The 19879-nt window shown below is 46.9% G+C and overlaps 1 protein-coding gene across 1 annotated transcript in view; it reads right to left on the bottom strand.

Annotated features, from left to right (window-relative positions):
* Positions 1-1257: 1257 nt before the first annotated feature.
* The window catches only part of ST8SIA2 (ST8 alpha-N-acetyl-neuraminide alpha-2,8-sialyltransferase 2), a 41625-nt gene continuing 23003 nt past the window's right edge, over positions 1258-19879 (bottom strand). Inside the window, exon 6 of the mRNA XM_011978389.1 lies at positions 1258-2914. Coding sequence (XP_011833779.1) covers positions 2629-2914 — 286 coding nt within the window. The 3' untranslated portion in view covers positions 1258-2628. The remainder of the gene's footprint in view (positions 2915-19879) is intronic.

Raw genomic sequence — 19879 nt, 5'->3', positions numbered from 1 at the left:
TGAGGCTGGAGGCCCATTCTCCCAGGATGCCTGTGACTCTGCAGTTATAGCAGCGAATCTGGGGGTCGGGTACAGGCTGTGTGACTCCCTGGGGCCACCCAAGGCCAGCTGGCCCACACCAGGAACTGCAGTGGAGGCTCAAATTGAACTCTGAATGGGCAGGGAAGGACAATTGGCCCCTGACTGTGCATGCCCAGATGGAGAAGGGCAATGAGCCAGGGAAAGCCAAGGCCCCTGGAGCTCTGCCATCACATGGCCAGGCCATTTTGGCAGTGCAGGACTCAAGCCAAGTCGGGGAACGGTGTACATGTTGATTGTCCTGGGGTCTCTAACCTTTCTCCAGAGAGAACCTGAAGGCAGGGTGGAAGGACTCCTTGCTCTTCAGCTCACATCAGCTTCAATTTTAGGAGCCATGACTAAGATAGGCAGAAAGAAAACCATGTTCTGGTCCCCCAAAGAGTTCTGGCCCTTTGACTCCCCTGCAAATGGATGGTGGGGTGCTGGCTTGGTGGATAGAGCTCAGGGCCAACTCCAGAACCTGACATGTGGGTTCCCCGCAGCGCTTACCATGAAACATTCTGGAATCCACCGAGGCCCTGCTGGAAATTCTACCTGCTCCCCAGGACACTTCAAGCTTTAGAAATTAAATGTCTTCTAGGGTCTTTGAGATCCTCAAGATGAAAGGCTCTGGAGATGTATAAAATATGGTACTAATTATTTCCACCGCCTGTGAGGAGTTCGAAACCACTCAGTTCCCACAGAGGCTATTAGGGCTGTTGCTTTTTAAAATATTCATTTTATAATGCAAATCCCCAATCACAGACTTCAAGCAACAACAAGGGAAAATGCAGAGATATATCACCTTCCTCACGGTTTTGGGCTGGAGTGTTCTTGTGTAGGGTTAATGGTTCTGCCGCCTCCACTCCCTTCCCGTCAACCATTAATTTAGAGCCAAGGTCCTGTTCTGCATTGCTGTTGATTAATTACATCCAGTCTCATATGCTTAGGAGCAGGTCTTGATTACTTTTCTTAACTCCCTTCACCTTCAAGATAGTAGTTTTTTACTTATCTTTCAAATATGTTTTAAAACACTGTTATTCATCAGGTAAAGGAATACGACTAACAATCAAGTCGGCTATTTCTCTACATGAGACCTGTGATTCCAGCTCCTAAGTTGTAGGCATCAAGCCTAGATTTCCCTGGGAGATTATGTCCACTATTTGGAACTGCATTTGGCTTCGGGTATTTTTAAAAAAAAATCTTAAATATTAATCTCAATAGGGGGAAAAGGATTTTGCAAAATTCTAAAATTGCTTCTGTGAGAAGAGGGGGTGCCTAGAGGTGGGGTGGACATTGGAACCTCTCCCTGCAGAGTTGAAAACCTCAGTGTTGGAGCTTGGTGTGGGCTAATGTGACCATCAGGATAGGAAAGTGACAAGAAAGTGACATTGACACAGCAGTCTGGCTGCAAAGGCCCTGCAGAGTGCAGAATGCAGAAGGCAAACAGAGAGTGGTTGCAGGGACATGGAGCTAGATGCTGAACATTCTTTCAGGTCTCACACTCTGGGGCTCTGTGAAGCACCCAAAAAGGCAATCATATGTATTTTAAGAAGGATGGCATTTATCTTGACAGCACCCTTTCAAGCTCTCATTGTGGCTTCCCTGGTGGCAGAGGGGACAGTACAGTCCCTCGTGACATTCTAACAGGGTGAGACAGAGACTAACCCAGAGGGTGAAATCCCAGGGTCTCTTTCTCCTCGGTGGACTCACATTGCTTTAAAAAACACCCAAAGCAACTAGATTTTAGACACTCTCCTGCCTTATTCTAGTGGGCCCTTAGCAGGAGGTCTTGATTTTTCAAAAACATGATTCGGAACATTACTCCTCTTCAGTGTCATCTGCTTGCTTCACCCAAAGTTCTTGGTGGTTCTTGCTAGGCCAGAACATGAACCATCCATTGTGTCTCCTTCAGCCTTCTCTCTGTAGTCATGGAGGCCTGTCTGAAACATGTGAGTCAGTCGTGTTGTCCCTTGGGCAGTCAAACTCTAAGTTCTTGGAACGAGGCCCTCTGTGCCGATGGGGCCTCTGCTGCTTGGCTTCCTTGTGCTCCTTTGTCTGGTTGAACTCTCCAACCTCCCTCTCCTCTGTGAATAGCACCCACTTTAGACTGGGTCAAGTGTCCCCTCTGGGCCTCGGCTCTCCCCGAATCCACATATCCCAGAGGCTTGGGGCAGCTGACAACAGGTGGCTCTCCATTCATCCATGAGCCCAAAGATCCCTCCAAGCCAGGAGGCAGTTTGTCATCCAAAGTCATGGGACTGGCTTCTTTTCATGTCAAGTCCTTCCGCCCCCAAAGATGGATTGAGTCTCAATCTGGTTCAGGTGGGTTCTCCACACCTTCTTCCTGTGGCCTATCTGCCTAATGCTAGATGAACACCACACAGTTATAAATACTCAGGTCAATATATATATGCAGGTATAGATATATATATTCTGGTCACTGTTTTACACTTTAACAAAGAAAACCACTAGCCTGCTTGTTCTATTGTTTGTGCCACCCCGACTCCCATCTGCCTGTGGTGTAGCTGGCAGGAAATGTGAGCCACTGAGTCCTATGGGGCGCCCACCCTACGTGGCCCCATCACACTGGCCGACAGTCAGTTTCAAAGCCCCCTGCTCATGTAGGCTCTTGAGGGCCTTAAACTCCAAGGGCATGGTGTGGGGGCTGGCCTGGGAGGTGTAGCCATACTTGAGGCTGTCATAATAGTGGTACTTGACTGGGTTCTGGTTCTGATCCAGTGGAAAGGGCCAGAAGCCATAGAGGTAGATTTGGTTGCAGAAACGTGTGGCCAGGGTATACATCAAGAGGCCGGTGGTGGGTCTTTTGATGTGGACTTTGTTGGTCAGCCAGTATCTGGAAAAAAGAACAAGTAGAAAAAAAAAAAAAAAAAGAAACATGAGTTTGTGAGTCATCCCTTCCAGGAAGACAAACATTTTATCCTGCCCAGCAGGCTGCCTTCTACCACTCCAGGAATCATAGAGACCGATCCAGCCACACATCCCTGGTTCCCTCCACAGAGGACTGACAAGCACATGAAGCAACTGAACTGTTCCTTAGCCTGGGTGCGGTCACAGACATAAGTTTATGAAATTCTCAAAACAAACCTGTTGTGGGTACAGATGCAGAAATGGGGCTCTGAGGTGAAAAGTGGCTTGCACAAGTTACCTGGGTAGAAAGGGGCAGCACTTGACTTGAACTCAGGCCTGTGGACAGCTCAAGCAGAAGTTGGCAACCTTTTTCTGTAAGGGGATAGATGATCAATATTTTTGGCTTTTGGGCCACAACGATCCTAATACTACTTGACCATTGTGTAGCTGTAGCATGAAAGGGCCACAGACAACACACATGGGTGTGGCCAGGCTTGGCCCTCGAGCAGCAGTTTGCTGACCTCGGAGAAAACACTGGCTCTTGCGTGGTGCCTGCTGCCTTTCTGAGGGTCGCATGGGGTGTCCCCTTGCAGATCTGCATTCCTGACTCCGTCCTTGCCTCCTGAGCATCTTCAGATTTCCTTGCTGTCCCTGCCGCAGGACTCCCTCTCTGATACCCATCTCTGACTGCGGGTGAAAACCCTGGGGGCCCTGGACACTGGTTTGCCATGCAAGGCTGGGTTCTGCCCACTCTCTTTCTTCTAAAGACCGCTCACTACATCTTGGTGTATCCACCTCTGACACAGACTCCCTGCTTCCTGCCTCAAGTCTTCTGTCAAAGGGTTATAAGAGGAAACACAGAGAAGTGAAGAGAGCAGGGTGCAGGGTGCACCTTAGCCAAGAATGCAGTGAGGAAGAGACTATGTCCATTCCACGGACTAGGAAACAGGCTCGGAGAGGGTAACTCAAGACCTGAGTGTTAGTGACAGTTCGGCCACCAACTATCTGTGTGCCTTTGAGCAAGCCACATCTCTCTGCTGAACCTAATGTTCCACATTTATGCAATGATGAGGCACAGTCTAGGTGATCTCTAAGACATCCTCCAGGTCCCAACATTCCAAGAAAATCTAGAAGTTTCTCCCAAAGTGGGAAAACATCCATTCTACTTGTCATCGTCTTACTTTCCATCGCAGTTATTCTCCCTCTGGGACTCAGAACACATGCTCATGTGTGGTCAAATGTCTTTATTTCTAGTAAAAGCTTCCACTTACCCTAGGCTGAATCCCTTAAAAGGCAATGTGTATGCCTTGGTGGGAAGACATTTTCCTTACCACAAATTTCTTACCATTGTGTCTCTAGACCAGACACAATTCACATCTTTCTGTCCTCAAGCAAACTCCATGGTTTCCCTCCCTAACTAAAACGAAGGCCAGCATGGTTTCTGCTGACATCTCTGCAGAGATGCATGTGACTGTATTATCAAACTTATCCATTAAATTCAGGCCAGAAGTAAAGATATGTTAGAGAAAACATTTACATATTGCTGAAAGATGAAACTGTTTAATATGATTCAGTGCTTTTAGCTGAAATGTTGGGGTGGAGGGACAGGTTTTCTAGAAGCCCAAACACTTCTTTGTTTTTGCAAAATTGTTCCTTTTACAGCTTATAAAAGGAAACCCAAAAAATATCCCAGAGTGTCGACCTTAAATCCTTTTTGTTTGTGTGTTTGTAGGAGGTGTTAACCTGTGAATCAGACGAGATTATAGATTACCAATAATCTATGTAAGTTCAGTGAGTCACCTAATCATGTAACATTTGATGAAATAAAATGCATTTCGAGAATCCTCATTCTCATACCCCCTCATCCCGACTATGGGGCTGGGGTGACTTGTATCTCCCCTTCGACATTGCTGATGAAGGCTGTGGTCCTAGGTGTCCAGAATCAGAGTGAACACGATTCTCCCGGGCATGGCAGGAGCCTCCTGGGTGGCCCCTAGACAACCGCAGTTGTTTCATAACCCTGTCCTTCGAAGACCCCTTTCCTCGCACTTTCTCTGATTTCATCCTGTCTGGACCAAGAAACTTCCTGGCAGCTGAATTTTCCAACTGGAAACCCGAGGGAGGGACAAAGGCAGACACAGAACAGGGCAATGGCTCTGGCTGGTAACGGCAAACACAGCGCAGTTGAAAAATAACAGAAGCAAGTGTTTGTGGACACTGAGATCTTTGTCATTTCTTCCCTGCGCTATCTCTCAGAAGTCTCTGCGGGGGCAGCCCATCACCGTGATCTGTCCTCCACCTAGTGGCCCCCCAGGCATTTCTCTGAAATCTCTCCCTGCTCCACATACAATCCAAGTTCCATAGTTCAGAAAGTCTGCAAGACCTGGCCCCTGCCACCCGCCAGCTTCAGCTCCCACCAACACTTGCACCCTCCCCAGAAGGTCTGACCTGCAGATACCACAGCACTGTGCTGTTTCCTAGTGCCTCCTGCTACCACGGCTCAGATCGACACTCCTTTAAGCTTTCGCCTACCTCTGAGTTGTGCTAAGTATGTCCCTCTGGGCACCCATTGAGACCTGCGTGCCAGGGGTTGAGGTGTGCATGCCTGCCTTACACACTGAGCTGCGGAGTCCTGGAAAGTTATCTCTCCTACTGTCTCTGTGCTAAGGCTCATGACGGCTGAAGAAGTGGATGGTTATTTTAGAATGGGAAAGGATGCTTCCCAGAAGAGGTATGTGTGTTTGGCGCTTTTTCCTCTTATATTTGTGATTCCAGGGGAACACAGCCAATTTTCTATGGGGTGGGTAGAGGGCTGGGGTGGGGTGGTACCAGTCTCCAAGAAGTTCTGGGAATGTGAGGGGCAGACTGTGGGCAGGATGTCCCCCGGCTATGTACAGAACTGGTGCCACTCTCAAGAACTCCCAAGATGTCTCGGAGTTTTTAAGAGGCTGTGTTGCGATCAGGGTTATTAGATAACTGGCCCATGTCTCCACTTTGCTCTGAGCTCTGGGCTAAATGTCTCATTTCAAAGGCCCATTTCATACCCCTTTCTCTCTGTCCAAACCTTCCTAACCACACTCCACAGCATCTCCCTTCCCTCTGTATCACCCAGCTGAGATATGGGCCTCTCTCAGCATCTTACCCTCACCTACCACTTTACAGGGTGTCCTCGACTCAGGCCCACACTTCAGACCCAGGTTCCACACAGGGCATGAGGACTGAGCAACCCGCCCAGATAGCAAGGGGTAGAGCCAGGTCCTCCTTTCAGGCCTTCTGACCCCAAGTCCTTGTTCTTTCACCTTCCCAAAGCAGACCCAACAGATAGATGGGTGGCTAGGAATGTGGTTGGTCTAATGTGATTGTCCTGGGACTACCCCACATGGCCATCTGCTTAGTCATCAGCTAATATGTAGGAGGCAGGAGGGATGGTGCTGGTTTGGGGATGTTTGATGCTGAGCTTGGGGTTTGCTGGATAAGGAGCCCTTGCCTAGACCACCTCAGCACCATCTATGCTCAATCGGAAGCCCAAGCTAAGCTTGGGAGGCTCTGAGGGGCAAAAGCAGGGGGACTGTAAAGAGGAGAAGAATCCCAGAAGGGCAGCAGCTGATGCTGGGATCCTCCCACACGCCCCTGCAAAGTATTCACGCACCTTGGCTAAACTACGTCACGTATTGGGGAGCTCACCCCCTCCTAAACTAGCCCATTGCATTTTCAGCTCTAATGCAGAAGTTCTCAACCTACGCTGCACACTGGAATCACCTGGAGCCTTAAAAGCTGCCTGGATCTCACTATCATGTGTGGCCTAGACCCTGGGATTCCCACAGCCTCCCCCAGTAATTCAAATGTGCAGCTATGCCTAAGAACTCCTGTGATGACTGGTAGGTGGTTCTGCCAAAAGGACCCAAAAATGAGATATATTTAGAGAAAAAGAAGAAATGTCAGGACTATAGCCATAGAGTTTTAAAGGTGATTGGGACTGAGGAGCTCAGTTAGTTCAGTAGCCTTGCAGGGGATGTGACTGAGTGAGCGGGGATTTGGGACATGTGTAAGAAAAACGAACACCCAGCCTCAGTGTTGTGAAGGCAATAGGGAATGGTGAGGACTGGGGCATCGTGACAGGTAGCCAGTCTTACTGTTGTTGAGTATGGTGGTCCCAGATCTTCAGTTTTTTTTTTGAGTATTAGAAATTGGGATTTTTATGCAAATTCTCCAAATTTTTAAATGTTGGCAACTAATTAAAATTTTACTTTGAAAGGCTGAGGCGGGCGGATCACCTGAGGCCAGGAGTTGGCTTGGCCAACATGGTGAAACCCTGTCTCTACTAAAAAAAAAAAAATTAGCTGGGCGTGGTGGCACACACCTGTAATCCCAGCTACTCGGGAGGCTGAGGCAGGAGAATCGCTTGAACCTGGGAGGTGGAGGTTGCAGTGAGACAAGACATGCCATTGCCCTCCAGCCTGGGTGACAAGAGTGAGACTCCATCTGAAAAACAAAACACCACCATGAGAAGCCTTACTGGGTGATCCCACAGGCCATGTCTGTGTGGTGAATGCATGGGCCTCCTAAACTGAACTTGTCCTCTTCTGTCATTTTAGAGACGAACACGCGGGAGTCCACTGTGACTTGCTTGAGAAGAGACAAGCTTCTCAAATGGCTGGTTAGACAGCCATTTTGGATAAAACACAGGGGTCTGAGGGGCCTGATTCTTGAGCATTTTTCACCCCATGGCAACTCCCCAGGCTAGGAATAAGCTGGCTGCAGCTGTGGGCTGACATTACCCAAGGATCGTGGAGCCACCACGGTGTCCCCGCATGAAACAGCCCCCCGATGTTTACTTCCTAAGTGAATTCAAGCCCTAACACAGACCAGATAAACAATGGTTTGTTTATTTTCTGATCGCAAGGTCTTAGTAGGGGAAGGCTTTCAGAAATGAATTTCTTTTCAGGCCATCAATGCTATGCCCAGAAAGGAGGAGACAGGAATCGAATCGGCGATGAAATGTCCAAGTGGCCCATAGGTGCTTCTGAGGTTACTCAGGCATGTGCTGGGCCTCCACACATGCTGGGTGCTCCCCTAGATGCCTTTCCCCACTGATCCCTGTGGTGAACTCTCTTTCCCAACTCCAGAAACTAAGCACGTGCATCCTATCTTCCTGGAAATACTCCCTTTGTTCTACCGTCATCTCCCCAGTCAGACTGAGTTAACCACCTCCAGCTGATTACCATCAGCTTTGTTTCTACTTCTCTTATTGTGCTTAGCAACCGAGGCTGAAAATTCATTACTGTGCTATTTCATGGCACCTCCTCCTATCAAGGCTCAGATCAACACTCCTTTGCACTTTTGTCCTGTCTCTGGGCAGCTGTGGTCACCTGCGCACCAGTGTCTTCCCCTGGCTACAGTCTTATGCATTGTGCACACTCACCTTTCCCGCTGAGCTGTGGGCTCCTGGGAAGGTCGTCGCTGCTGCCTCTGTGCTAAGGGCCTCGAGAACCATGACTGCAGAAGTGAATGGTCATTTTAGAGTTGGAAGGGATGCTTTCCAGAAGAGGAACATGAAACTGTACTGTGGTCTCCCCAAGCACAGGGACCACAGCTTACACCCCTTTGTAGTAGGATTCAAAGGCGTCTTGCTCAGTGCCTGCTGGGTCCAAAGCACTGTTGCAGAGACAACAGCACTCAACAAACATCTCCCGGCTTCTCTGACTGGGCTGGGGTCAAGTGACTAGTTCTGGCCCGATAGGCTGCGACAATGTGTCCTTTCCTGGTTGGTGTTCGAGAGCAGGCTCCTCCCACTTTCTCTTCCCCTGCCTTGGAGAACTTCAAAGTCTCCTGGTCAGAAGATGTCAGCCTAAGATGGAAGAATCCTAGGTCCCCGAATCGCTGATTGGAAGAGAGCCCCTGCCAGCTCACATCACAGTTTGTGAGAGTGAGAAATAAACTTCTGTTGTGCTAAAGTGCTGGAGTTTCAGGGTGTGTTACTGTAGCATAGCCTAGGATTGATCATCCTGACTTCTGTTGCACTCAGCAAACATTTGACTCAAATGGAATTGAAAAATGGGAAGATGTAGGTAAGAAGAAAGGAAGAAGCCAGCAGTGCATGCAGCTTAGTAACTGTGGCCAGCTGAGACGGGAATAGAAACGCCCAACCTCTCAGATCTGGGGCCAGTCTTTTCACCCAGAATTGTTAACTGGAAAAGGTGTTAGCAAATGAGGCTCCGGAATGAATCCAGAGCTCAGTGGCACAGAGGGACCCATTTATTTCGGATTCTGCCTCCACGGGTAAACAAGAACTCCTGAGTGATGTCTGACAGGGACACGGGAGCGCCACTTAACGAGCAGCTTGTAATAGAAGCTGACTGAGTTACACAGGAACAAATCACTCTCGATTTCCTTTCTGTCTCCTCCATTGCTTGGGCCAATTTAGAGACTGTGTGCATGGCCGACTTGTAGACTATTCCTTTCCTTACGATAACAGCTGGGTGTTAAAACACAAACTAATTAATTTTGCCTTCCCAAATGAGGTTAGCTGGGTGCATCCGGGACGTTGTATTGACAATGCACCTTTAATATCCCAGTCTTGAGATTTTAATTAGAAGGCAAAGTAATCTCAAAGAAGGCAGTAATTATTTTTTCAAATTGGCTACCCCAATTGCCATGACAATTAAGCACTGTATTTTATGAGCATGGACAGCAATCAATGAGGATCGCCAAAATCATCTCCAAAGCACATTCGTCTTTTTCCCTGGGTTCCTGGGCTGGGTACGTGGAAAGAATAGTGGCTGTCACTGTTGGAAAAGGGGACCAAGAGGGCTTTCTCCAAGAAGCTAAAAGCACTGTGGGATAAAGCTGATGATGTCCCTAAGAAGCAGGAATGCCTCACAGGTGGTCATCAAGGGAGACTCAGTGATGCTTTGTGCAAGATCAGCAGCAAAGCGGGGAACAGAACTTTCGGACTCCTGGTCTCCTGTGCTCTGCTTTGGCAGCCTCAGCCCTGATCCAGGGGCCCTACAGCCCACGGCTGTCCTTTCCTTGGGAACACTGTTGAGGGCTCTGGTGTGCTGTAGGATATCTCAGAATGAGACGCCATCTCTGCAGTATTGGAGAGCTGAGGCTTTCGTCTCAGAATTTGGGGCTGTTGGGAACGGTTGGTCAAGTCATGAAGATGCTGAGTCTAATTCCAGTTTCCCAGGCCTCCGTGCCTGCCTAAGCCAACACTGTTGCTCAAATAAGTCAGGTTAGCCTCAAATATGGACATGCCACTGAAAACTCTCGAATGACTCCTGGAGTCCACAGGATAAAACCTGATGGCCTCCATTGGGCTTGTGAGGCCCTTGGGATCTGGGCCTGCACATCTCTCCCAGTACCCAGTGTGCACAGCCACACTGCCACGAGGAACATCTTGGTTTCTTCCACGACACCTCCTATGTGGTCCTGGCTAGCAGTCCCTTCTTAAGGTCTTGGCTTTGAAGCCACATCCTGCAGGAAGCCTCCTGGACCTCCCTGGATGGTTTTGTGTCCGGTATGTTGTTCTTCCCCTATCACAGCACCTATCACGCTACCCTGGAATTACTTGTCTACCTGTCTTTTCCTTCTCTACAGTTTTAAATTCTATAAGCAAGTGGACTGACTTCCTGCTTCTGTATAACTCCAGATCCTAGCATGGCACATGTATAAAGTGGGCAGTTCACAAATCTTTAATAAAGCAGTGAATGAAAAGCAGCAAGCAGAGGCTAGAGGCTCATTCTGGGGACATTATCAGGAGAGATAAATTACCGCAGCTTCACTGCAAGCCCTTCTTGGCAGCTGCCAGGACTGCGCATGGGAAAGGCAGGCTCACACCATCTTAGACAGCAAGTTACCAAAAGAAAGGAGAAAAGTATGGCACTGGGGGTTTTTTGGCAGGCCCTGCCGGGAGTGGTGAGACTGTTGCTCATGCCCAGGTATCACCTCTGTTCCCTGTGGCCCAGCAGGGGCTCCAGCAAGACCATTTCTTGGGGGCTTAAGCCTTCTGGCTGGATTCTGGAGTTTCAAATGACGCCACTCCAAAGAAACAATTATATTCAATCTCATTCATAATCAAAGGAATCCAATTTCAAACAACAATCAGATACCATTTTTCACTGGATTGGTAAATATAACTAATGTTGATAATACACCCATTGGTGAGGTTAAGAGAAAACAGGTATTTTCAATAATTGTAGGTGAGGGTGTGAATCAATACCTACCTCTAGGGAGGGTAATTGGCAGTAACTATACAAATTAACAATGCAAATTGGCAAAGACTTCTAAAAAGCAAACCTATAGATGTGCATATGTTTGCAGATATCAGCACAAGGGTGATCAATGTAGCATTGATTATACTGGCAAAAAATTGGAAACACCCTCAAAGCCCACCAATGGCTTCTGCTTACATAAATTATGATCTGGACACACAGTGGACTGCCAGGCAGCTGTGAAGGAGAACGAGGTGGTGTGTGTCGATATGGAATACTTTCCAGAATTTAACAAGGTGCAGTACTTAAAACGTGTTCCGTATGTGTAAAAAGGGGGTATTTTTGGAAGGATCCACACACAGAAAGCCGGTTTAACCCGTTGCTTCTGTGGAGGAAGACGGGGGTGCAGAGTGGAGTTTGCTTTTTACTTTAAATCTTTTAATCCAATTTGGATTTCTTTTCACTGTATTTAAAAAGAAATTGGAGAGAGAGAGGATCCATTACACACAAATGCCAGTAGCCACCTATGCCTTAATACCACAGACCTCCCTCCTTTTCTCTTCCATGGAGCACACTTCCAAAAAGGTGAATCTAGTTCACCTCACCCTCTGTCAACCGGAGGAGACTGGGACCAGCACGGGGAAGGGACCAGCCCTAGGGACACACTCTCTGGATTGCCACGGTCCTGTCTGGGAGGAGCCACCAGCAACCTGTGCTGGTCTCTCCCTATCTTTTTGCACCTTGCTTACTCTTTTCTCACCTTGGGCCCTCAAGTCTTTGCAGCAGGGCTTACTTTGCTGACCTGGCCCCTCTGGCCGTGGCCAGAGGCAAGCTGAATCAGTGCCATCCTAAAGCCTTAATTAGGCTCCTGGTGCCTAATTAAGCACCAATTCACAGGCCTTGTCTGCACCAGGGCCAGTGGGCTGCTTTCCTGCCTGAGGGGCCACCTTCACTGTGGGTTGCAGCCTCCTTCTATGTTGTAATTAAATTAGAGCCATTCACCACCAGCTGCCTGAGGCCATACTCAATTGCCATGGTGTCCTTCCACTCCATTGCTCACCTTCCTAGCCAACAGCCAGCCAGGGCTCCGTGCCACCCCACAGGCAAGCAGAGCCAGGGGCCCCTGGGTGAGCTGCTCAGGTTGGGGCCCCTGAAGCCCGCCTTGTTGGCACCAGAGGCTGGACCCTGCCAGCTGCTGGTGAGAGCGGAAGGATAGGCATTCTGCTTGGGTTTCAGAAACATGCCCCCCTCTCCCTGCTCCCTGCCTCAGATGGGCAGAAATTTTGTGAGTACACTGTGGGGGCAGAGACTCGGATGTGTTGAATGAGAGAGTCTCAGCGTGGGAAGGGAGGCCATCTAACCCAGCTGTTATGGGTTGAATTTCTCCTTTCCCCCAAACTCATAAGTTGATATTTTAACCCCCAGTACCTTGGAATGTGACTGTATTTGGAGGGAGGGTATTCACAGAGGTAATCAAGTTAAAATTAGGTCATCGGGTGGGCCTTAATCCAATATAACAGACGTCCTTGCAAAGAGGGGGGATTTGGAAACAGGCATACAGGTAGAAGGCCATGGGAACAAGAAGATGGCCATCTATAAGCCAAGGTGAGAGGCCTGGTGCAGATCCTTCCCTCACAGCCCTCAGATGGGACCAACCACGCTGACCCGTGAGTTTTGAACTTCCACCCTCCAGAACTACGAGATAATATATTCTGTTGGTTAAGCCACCCAGTCTGTGAGACGTTGTTATGGTATCCCTGATTAGCGAGCTAATCTGCCAACTCTGTATGGCAGGGATTTCCTCTCCACCATCCCAGTAACGGGGGGTTCGCTGCTGCCTGAACATCTCCAAAGATACTGAATTCACCACCTCCTAAGAGGCGGCCAAGCTCATTTCAGATGATCTTATTTGTTGGAATATTCTTCCCAAAGTCTGGATGGAATCTGGCTTCCTCCCCCAACTCTAGTTCTACACCTGGAGCCTCACAGACCAAATCTATGAGCCACTGGAGGACAGGAGCCTTGTTTTATTGATGTTTTTATTCCCCCAGCACAGGCCTGGAGCCTATTGGTGCTTAATGAGTATTTGCCGAGCAAATGAAACTCTTGTTCCTTGGAGCCTTCTCTCTCAAAACCTCTCACCTTCCAAATTTCTCTGCCACTGTGGCCCCTCTCTGGCCTCACACCTAAAGAAAAATGTGATTCTCTAAGTGGGATCTGGCCAGGCAGAGAAAAGCAAGGCCATCACCAACCTCCCTGACTCCTAGAGATGCTATGCATTCATTGTTGTGACCCAAGACCACGTTATCCTTTTGAGCAACCACACACCCACCGATGGTTGGTGCTGTTCATCTCTCTGTACTTGTACACATGTTTTGAACCTAAGTATGGAATCTTGCATTTGTCCATGTCAAATTTTTTCCTCTTTGGTTGATTTGGTTCTAATTCTGAGACCCTAAATATGGAGAATCCCCCAAAAGTCACATCACCAGTGAATGTGCTAAGCAGACCACTGATGCTGTCATTTAAGTTATTGGTAAAAATGGAGACAGAGACCAAGCCCGGTGGCTGGTTCAGAGAGGTCTCTCTGTGGTCCACATTAATCTAATTAATTAGCATCCTTTGGGTGTCAATGGTCAGCAGATAGTGGTTAAACTATCTGTCAAGGATACAAGGAAGTCACAGTGCAGATAGTAGAGATCACTGACGTCTATATATGTGGGTTTAAATTCCAGCTTCCTTCCTCTCATCTGCAATTTACAGAAGGGCAGGCCTTCTGTTCTGGTTTCAGAAACATGCTCCCCTTTCCCTGCTCACTGCCTCAGATAGGCAGAAATTTCATAAGTACACTGTGAGGGCAGAGACTCAGATGTGTTGAATGAGAGAATCTCAGCGTGGGAAGGGAGGCCATCTAACCCAGCTGTTATGGGTTGAATTTCCCCTTTCCCCCAAACTCATATGTTTGATGTTCTATAAATTCCAACTGGGCAATTTACTTTGCATTTCTGACCCTTAGTTTCCTTATGAATAGAAAGGAGAGGAAAATAATATCTATTTTATCAGGTTGTTCCGAGAAGTTAACATTTGTCCCATTCAATTCCCTAAACTGTCCGTCAAGTTCAAGTTGCCCATGAAATGCTTTGTCAAGGTAGCTGACTTATGTCCAGATGTGAAATGACTATACTGATCCCTGGTCTACCTGTCCGCTGCCTGCCTCACAAAGGAACATCAGAACAGTGTGCCCAGGTATCTTCCAGTTTTACGTCTCCATCTTTAAGCATTCATCAGCCATAAGACTGATAACCTATTTGAAACTCTGGCTTGGTGTTGACATTAAGCTCACCGTTGTCCATCCTTTCCTCATGTTTAGAAAATTGGGACAGAGATTGCCTGATTCTCTTCTCTAATTCTGCATGATTTGGAGAAGATCATGGCCAGCTTGCTCAGTGGTCTGACTGCAAGTTTGCCCCTGGGAGGTTCATTGGTTTTGACTCTGTGGATAGCAGTTGTTCTCAAACTTATGCTGTGCATCCAGATTACTTGGAGCACAGTTGAAACACACATTGTTGGGCCGCACTCCTAGAGTTTCTGATTCACCAGGTCTGGGGTGGGCCTGAGAATTTGCATCTCTAACAAGTTCCCAGTGATGCTGGTGCTGCTGGTCTGGGGACCATGAATGTTAAGAATCACTGCTTTAGAGCAGGAAAGTGGGACTGTCAGTAAAGAACCCAAAGGCCCTGTTCTCCTATCCAAGTAAAAGACTCATCTTTGCTGAAAAATCAGATATAGGAGTTGAAGAGTTTATTATACGTTTGCCCTTCAGAGCCCCGATGCCATCTGCTCCTAACCCTTTGGTTCTTACTTGAAATATAAAAAGACTTTTCTGTTTTTCTTAATATTTGCATAAACTCAAACCCATCCTGACTTTGGCCTTCCTGACATGATTCTCTAGGGTGCCATCACTATTTCCTAGTTATGTGTAATAGGGGCAAATGGATGGTGATCAGGAGGATCAGGAGCAGGGAGGAGACCTGGATCTGTCCCTAACCAGCCGTGGGACCTTGTGCAAGTTACTCCTTGAGGCTCAGTTTTCCTATCTTTAAAACAGGGATAATGGCAGTAGTCCTCTAGTGACACGAGATAATGCTTAGCATGGCATGCGGCATGTAAGCATTCACTACGGCAATATGTACCCCTCAGCTGTTTTCCTACATATCCTGTTGCAAGCCATTGAGAGTGGCATGAGGTGTGACTGCATTTCTGAGCCTTTCTGAGTCACCACCCAAGGATGCCTGCTTTTCTTCTGGAAAAAAAAAAAAAAGCCTTTGTTGTGAATGGGCAGCCAAGCAAATTAAGAAGAGAGAAACCAAAGGCACATTCAAGGGCAAGTGGCATGGAGAGCCTCAACTGGGGTTTCAGCACGACTGTGTCATGCCCAGGTGCTGGCTGGTGTTTGATGGGATGCTGAGGACCTCTGACCTTTCAGCTTGTTCTCCCTGATAAGGTGCTGCCCCAGGCTCTGAACAACTGCAGTGTGCACATGTAGCCTTGATGCGCTGCTACCTGCTGTTGTCTTCTAACACCCCTTCTCTAGTGTGGCAGCTCCTGGCCCACTCAGCTCATTGCCATCCCTGTCTCTAGCCCAGTACTAAATGAGTGCAAATTTCTGCTGCACCTGGTGCACCACATTAGAGTGAGACAGTGCAGTTCAGTTCTCGGTTGTGCCACTTAAATGCTGGGTGGCCTCATACAAATGACCTAACTTGTCTGAGCTTAAGTTCCTCTTTTGCAAAATGAAGGTAACAAAATGAAGGTAACAAGTTAACATTTGTCCCCTTCGATTCCCTAAACTGTCCGTCAAGTCCAAGTTGCCCATGAAATGCTTTGTCAAGGTAGCTGACTTATGTCCAGATGTGAAATGACTATACTGACCCCTGGTTACTGCCCTAAAAGTGAATTCTCATTTGAAATTCCCACCAGCAAAGCAGAAGGGTTCCTATTTCTCCACATCCTCACCAACACTTGTTATTTTCTGTGTGTGCATATGTGTGTTTACTAATAGCCATGCTAGAAGGGATGAAGTGATATCTCATTGATATGGTTTGGATCTGTGTCCCCATCAAATCTCATGTCGAATTTTGTAACTCCTAATGTTGGAGGTGGGACCAGTGGGAGGTGATTAGATCATCAGGGACAGTTTCTTGGGAATGGGTTAGCACCATCCAATGGATGCTGTCCTCATGATAATGAGTGAGTTCTCTTAAGATCCAGTTGTTTAAAAGTGTACAGCACCTCCCTGTCTCTCTTGCTCCTGCCATGTGAGATGCCTCACTCTCCCTTTGCCTTCTGTCAGAACTGGAAGCTTCCTAAGATCTCCCCAGAAGCCAAAGCCACTATGATTCCTGGAGAGCCTACAGAACTGTGAGCCAATTAAACCTCTTTTCTTTACAAATTACCCAGTCTCAGGTATTTCTTTACAGCAGTGTGAGAATGTACTAATACATTTATGTACTTAATTTGTATTTCCCTTATGATCAGTGGAGCATCTTGCCCTGTACTTATTGGCCATTTGAATATTTTCTTTGGAGAAATGTCTATTCCAAGTCTTTTGCCCATTTTCAAATTGAGTTATTTGGATTTTCTGTTGTTGAGTTGTAAGAGTTCTTCACATATCCTGGATGTTAATCCCTTATCAGGTATAGTATTTGTAAATCTTTTCTCTAATTATATGAGCTGTGTTGATACACTGTCCTTTGACACACAAATGTTTTACATTTCTAGGTAGTCCAATTTATCTATTTTTTTCTTTCATTGCCTGTACTTTTGGTGTCATACTTAAAAGACCATTGGCAAACACAAGGTGATGAAAAATTTCTTGTAAGTTTTCTTCTAAGAGCGAATTTCTTCTAAGTGAAATGTACAATTAACAATGCTTTAAATGCAGACAACCTACAGAACAGAAGAAAATATTCACAAACTATGCATCTGACAAAGGTCTAATACGCAGAATCTATAGGGAACTTAAACAACTCAACAAGCATAAAACAACCCCATTAAAAAATTGGCAAAAGATATGAATAGCCAATTCTCAAAAGAAGACAAATAAGTGGCTAAGAAATACCTGAAAAAATGCTGCTCATTGTGAATCATCAGAGAAATGCAAACCAAAACCACAATGAGATACCATGTTATACCAGTCAGAATGGCTACTATTAAAACGTCAAAAAACAACAGATGTTGGTGAGGATGTGGAGAAAGAGCATGCTTATATATTGCTGGTGGGACTGTAAATTAGTTCAGCCACTGTGAAAAGCGGTTTGGAGATTTTGCAAAGAAAGAAGAACTACCATTCCACCCAGCAATCCCATTACTGGATAAGTATCCAAAAGAAAACAAATCATTCTACCAAAAGACACATGCACTGGCATGTTCATAGCAGCACTATTCATAATAGCAAGGACATAGAATCAACCTAGGTGCCCAGCAATAGTGGATTGGATTAAAAAAATGTGGTACATACACACCATATTAACAATACCCATTCACAAGAAACCCTCCCCGATGATCTAATAACTAGAGGCCGTAATCCTAAGTGAATTAACACAGGAATAGAAAACCAGATGCCACATGTTCTCACTTATAAGTGGGAGCTAAACATTGGGTATTCATGGACATAAAGATGGCAACAATAGACACTGGAGAAGAAGGGAATGGGGAAAGGGTTGAAAAACTGTTGGGTACTAAGCTTAGTACCTGGGTGGTGGGATCATTTGTATCACAAACCTCAGCATCATTTAATATACCCAGGTAACAAACTTGCAGAGGTACCCCCTGAATATAAAATAAAAGTTGAAAAGGAAAAAAAAAATCATTAAAATAGTAAATTTTATGTTATGTATATTTTATCACAATAAAAGTTTATTCATACCTCCCCCATATACCCTATAGACAGGGGGTTTATTGGGCAACACATCTTAACATAGCAAAAAAGATTATTTTGCAAACTGCAGTCCATTATTGGGACTTCAAGGTGAAGAACTCATGAGTGGCTGGTTTGACTTAGTCCACTGCTCTGACTACTACAGAGTCCTGTCTTAAATTCAACCTATTGCACTTTCCTCCTCACAAGGAGAAAAGTCCCTGGAACTCTTGAGTCCATAGGACAAGTCTTATGTCTTTCCCACACTGTAGCTCTCCAAGTGGCAGGTGGCAGCTGCCACAATCACAGTAGCCACGATTGATTGATTACATGTATACCCTGTGGGGCTCTAGGGGAAGGGGGAAGGCAGGTGATACAACCAAGCCAGTCATGGAGCTGGGGTCTGGACCTTTTGGAGGTATCGCTACTGCCAAAGCCAGTGGTTTTGATGCTAGGCCACAGTGCCTCTTGGCCGGATTCCTCCTCAACCTTCCTCTCTACAATCCCTTGGTCTTTTCTTGTGTGACTTTGTACTGCATCCCTCCCCAGCCCATTCTTCCACTTGCAGTGAACACCAGGTAAAGTCCCACCAAGGCAAGGGCTAATAACACATGCTTCCTACCTTTTCATTGGTGTCCTATTAGACCCAGCACCCTACAAGGTCCAATGGCCCCACAGAGGGAGAGGATCATTGGCAGAAATCCATTCCAAACCCCCTTCTCCCCTTCTTTTCCCCCTACTAAAAGCAGAGGCTAACCTCACCCATCTCTCCTGCAGTATTTCCTCCTGGGGGCTCCTGCAACTGAAGATGCTGCAGTCTCAGGATGAACAGCCTGTTTGTTTAAAGGGTTTATGACTGGTGCTTAATGCTATTTTGACAGATGAAAGTGAGTCAATTATAGCTGGAAATAGCTCTGGCTGCATCAGTTTCTTCCAGGTGGTTGCCCATTCCCCATTCAAGGGACTTTTTCTCTCCTCTTATCCCCAAGGACTTCAGAACCATCTCAAGAGTTTCCTCCTTCTAGGAAGAAACAATATTTAATATTTAAACAGTCCATGAGAGGAGGGTTGCCACTGCAGACCTACTCTGACAGGGATGAAGTGAAAAGATGGTCCTGACAGGCCAACCTCCAGGATAAATTATGTAGCCCCGTTGAGCTCCATGTCCATATAGGTATCATTCTGGCTCCATCAGACACACATGTGGCTGCTCCTTATTGAATGTCTCTCTAGGGCTTTCTTGGGGGCAACGGGTTTTCCCTGTTGATACTCATCTTAATGATACCAGTGTTGGTCACAGGCTTGGGTGACCACAGTCACCTTCATGAGGACAAGAATCCTTTGTGGGTGGCTCAGAAGGCTTCCCAAGGTCACACTGAGTTATGCTAAGGCCCCAGTGAAGAGCATCCTAATGCCCCTCAGTCAGTGGGGAGTCTGTACACTGGGCGCTCTCATGTCCCTGCTGATCTGCCATATGGTTGGATGGGCAATTGGGTATAGGGCCTGACCCCAAGCTGGGAGGTCAGGAGTGTGGTAGGGTATATATTTGTAACAGGCATCTCATACTGCATATGCTCAAGAAAGAACTTCCTTCCGCAATGCCCCCAAACATGTGTGGGATTTTCTAAGCTCTTCTATCACAGAATATGGCACTGCCATATTAGGCTTGTTTGCTTGGGCTTGTTTACTCAAACTCTAATTCTAAGAGTCATCCTGGATTTTTCTCTTTCTCTCCCCCATTATGGTCCTTAAATAGAATCCACCAGTAAATCCTGCTGCCTTTACCTCCAAATTTTATAGCAAATCTGACCAACTCTTA

This window comes from Mandrillus leucophaeus, unplaced genomic scaffold (assembly GCF_000951045.1).
Source record: "Mandrillus leucophaeus isolate KB7577 unplaced genomic scaffold, Mleu.le_1.0 Scaffold193, whole genome shotgun sequence".
Classification (NCBI taxonomy): Eukaryota; Metazoa; Chordata; class Mammalia; order Primates; family Cercopithecidae; genus Mandrillus; species Mandrillus leucophaeus.
Note: the sequence above shows the minus strand (reverse complement) of the source record. Positions and strands in the feature narration are given on the sequence as shown.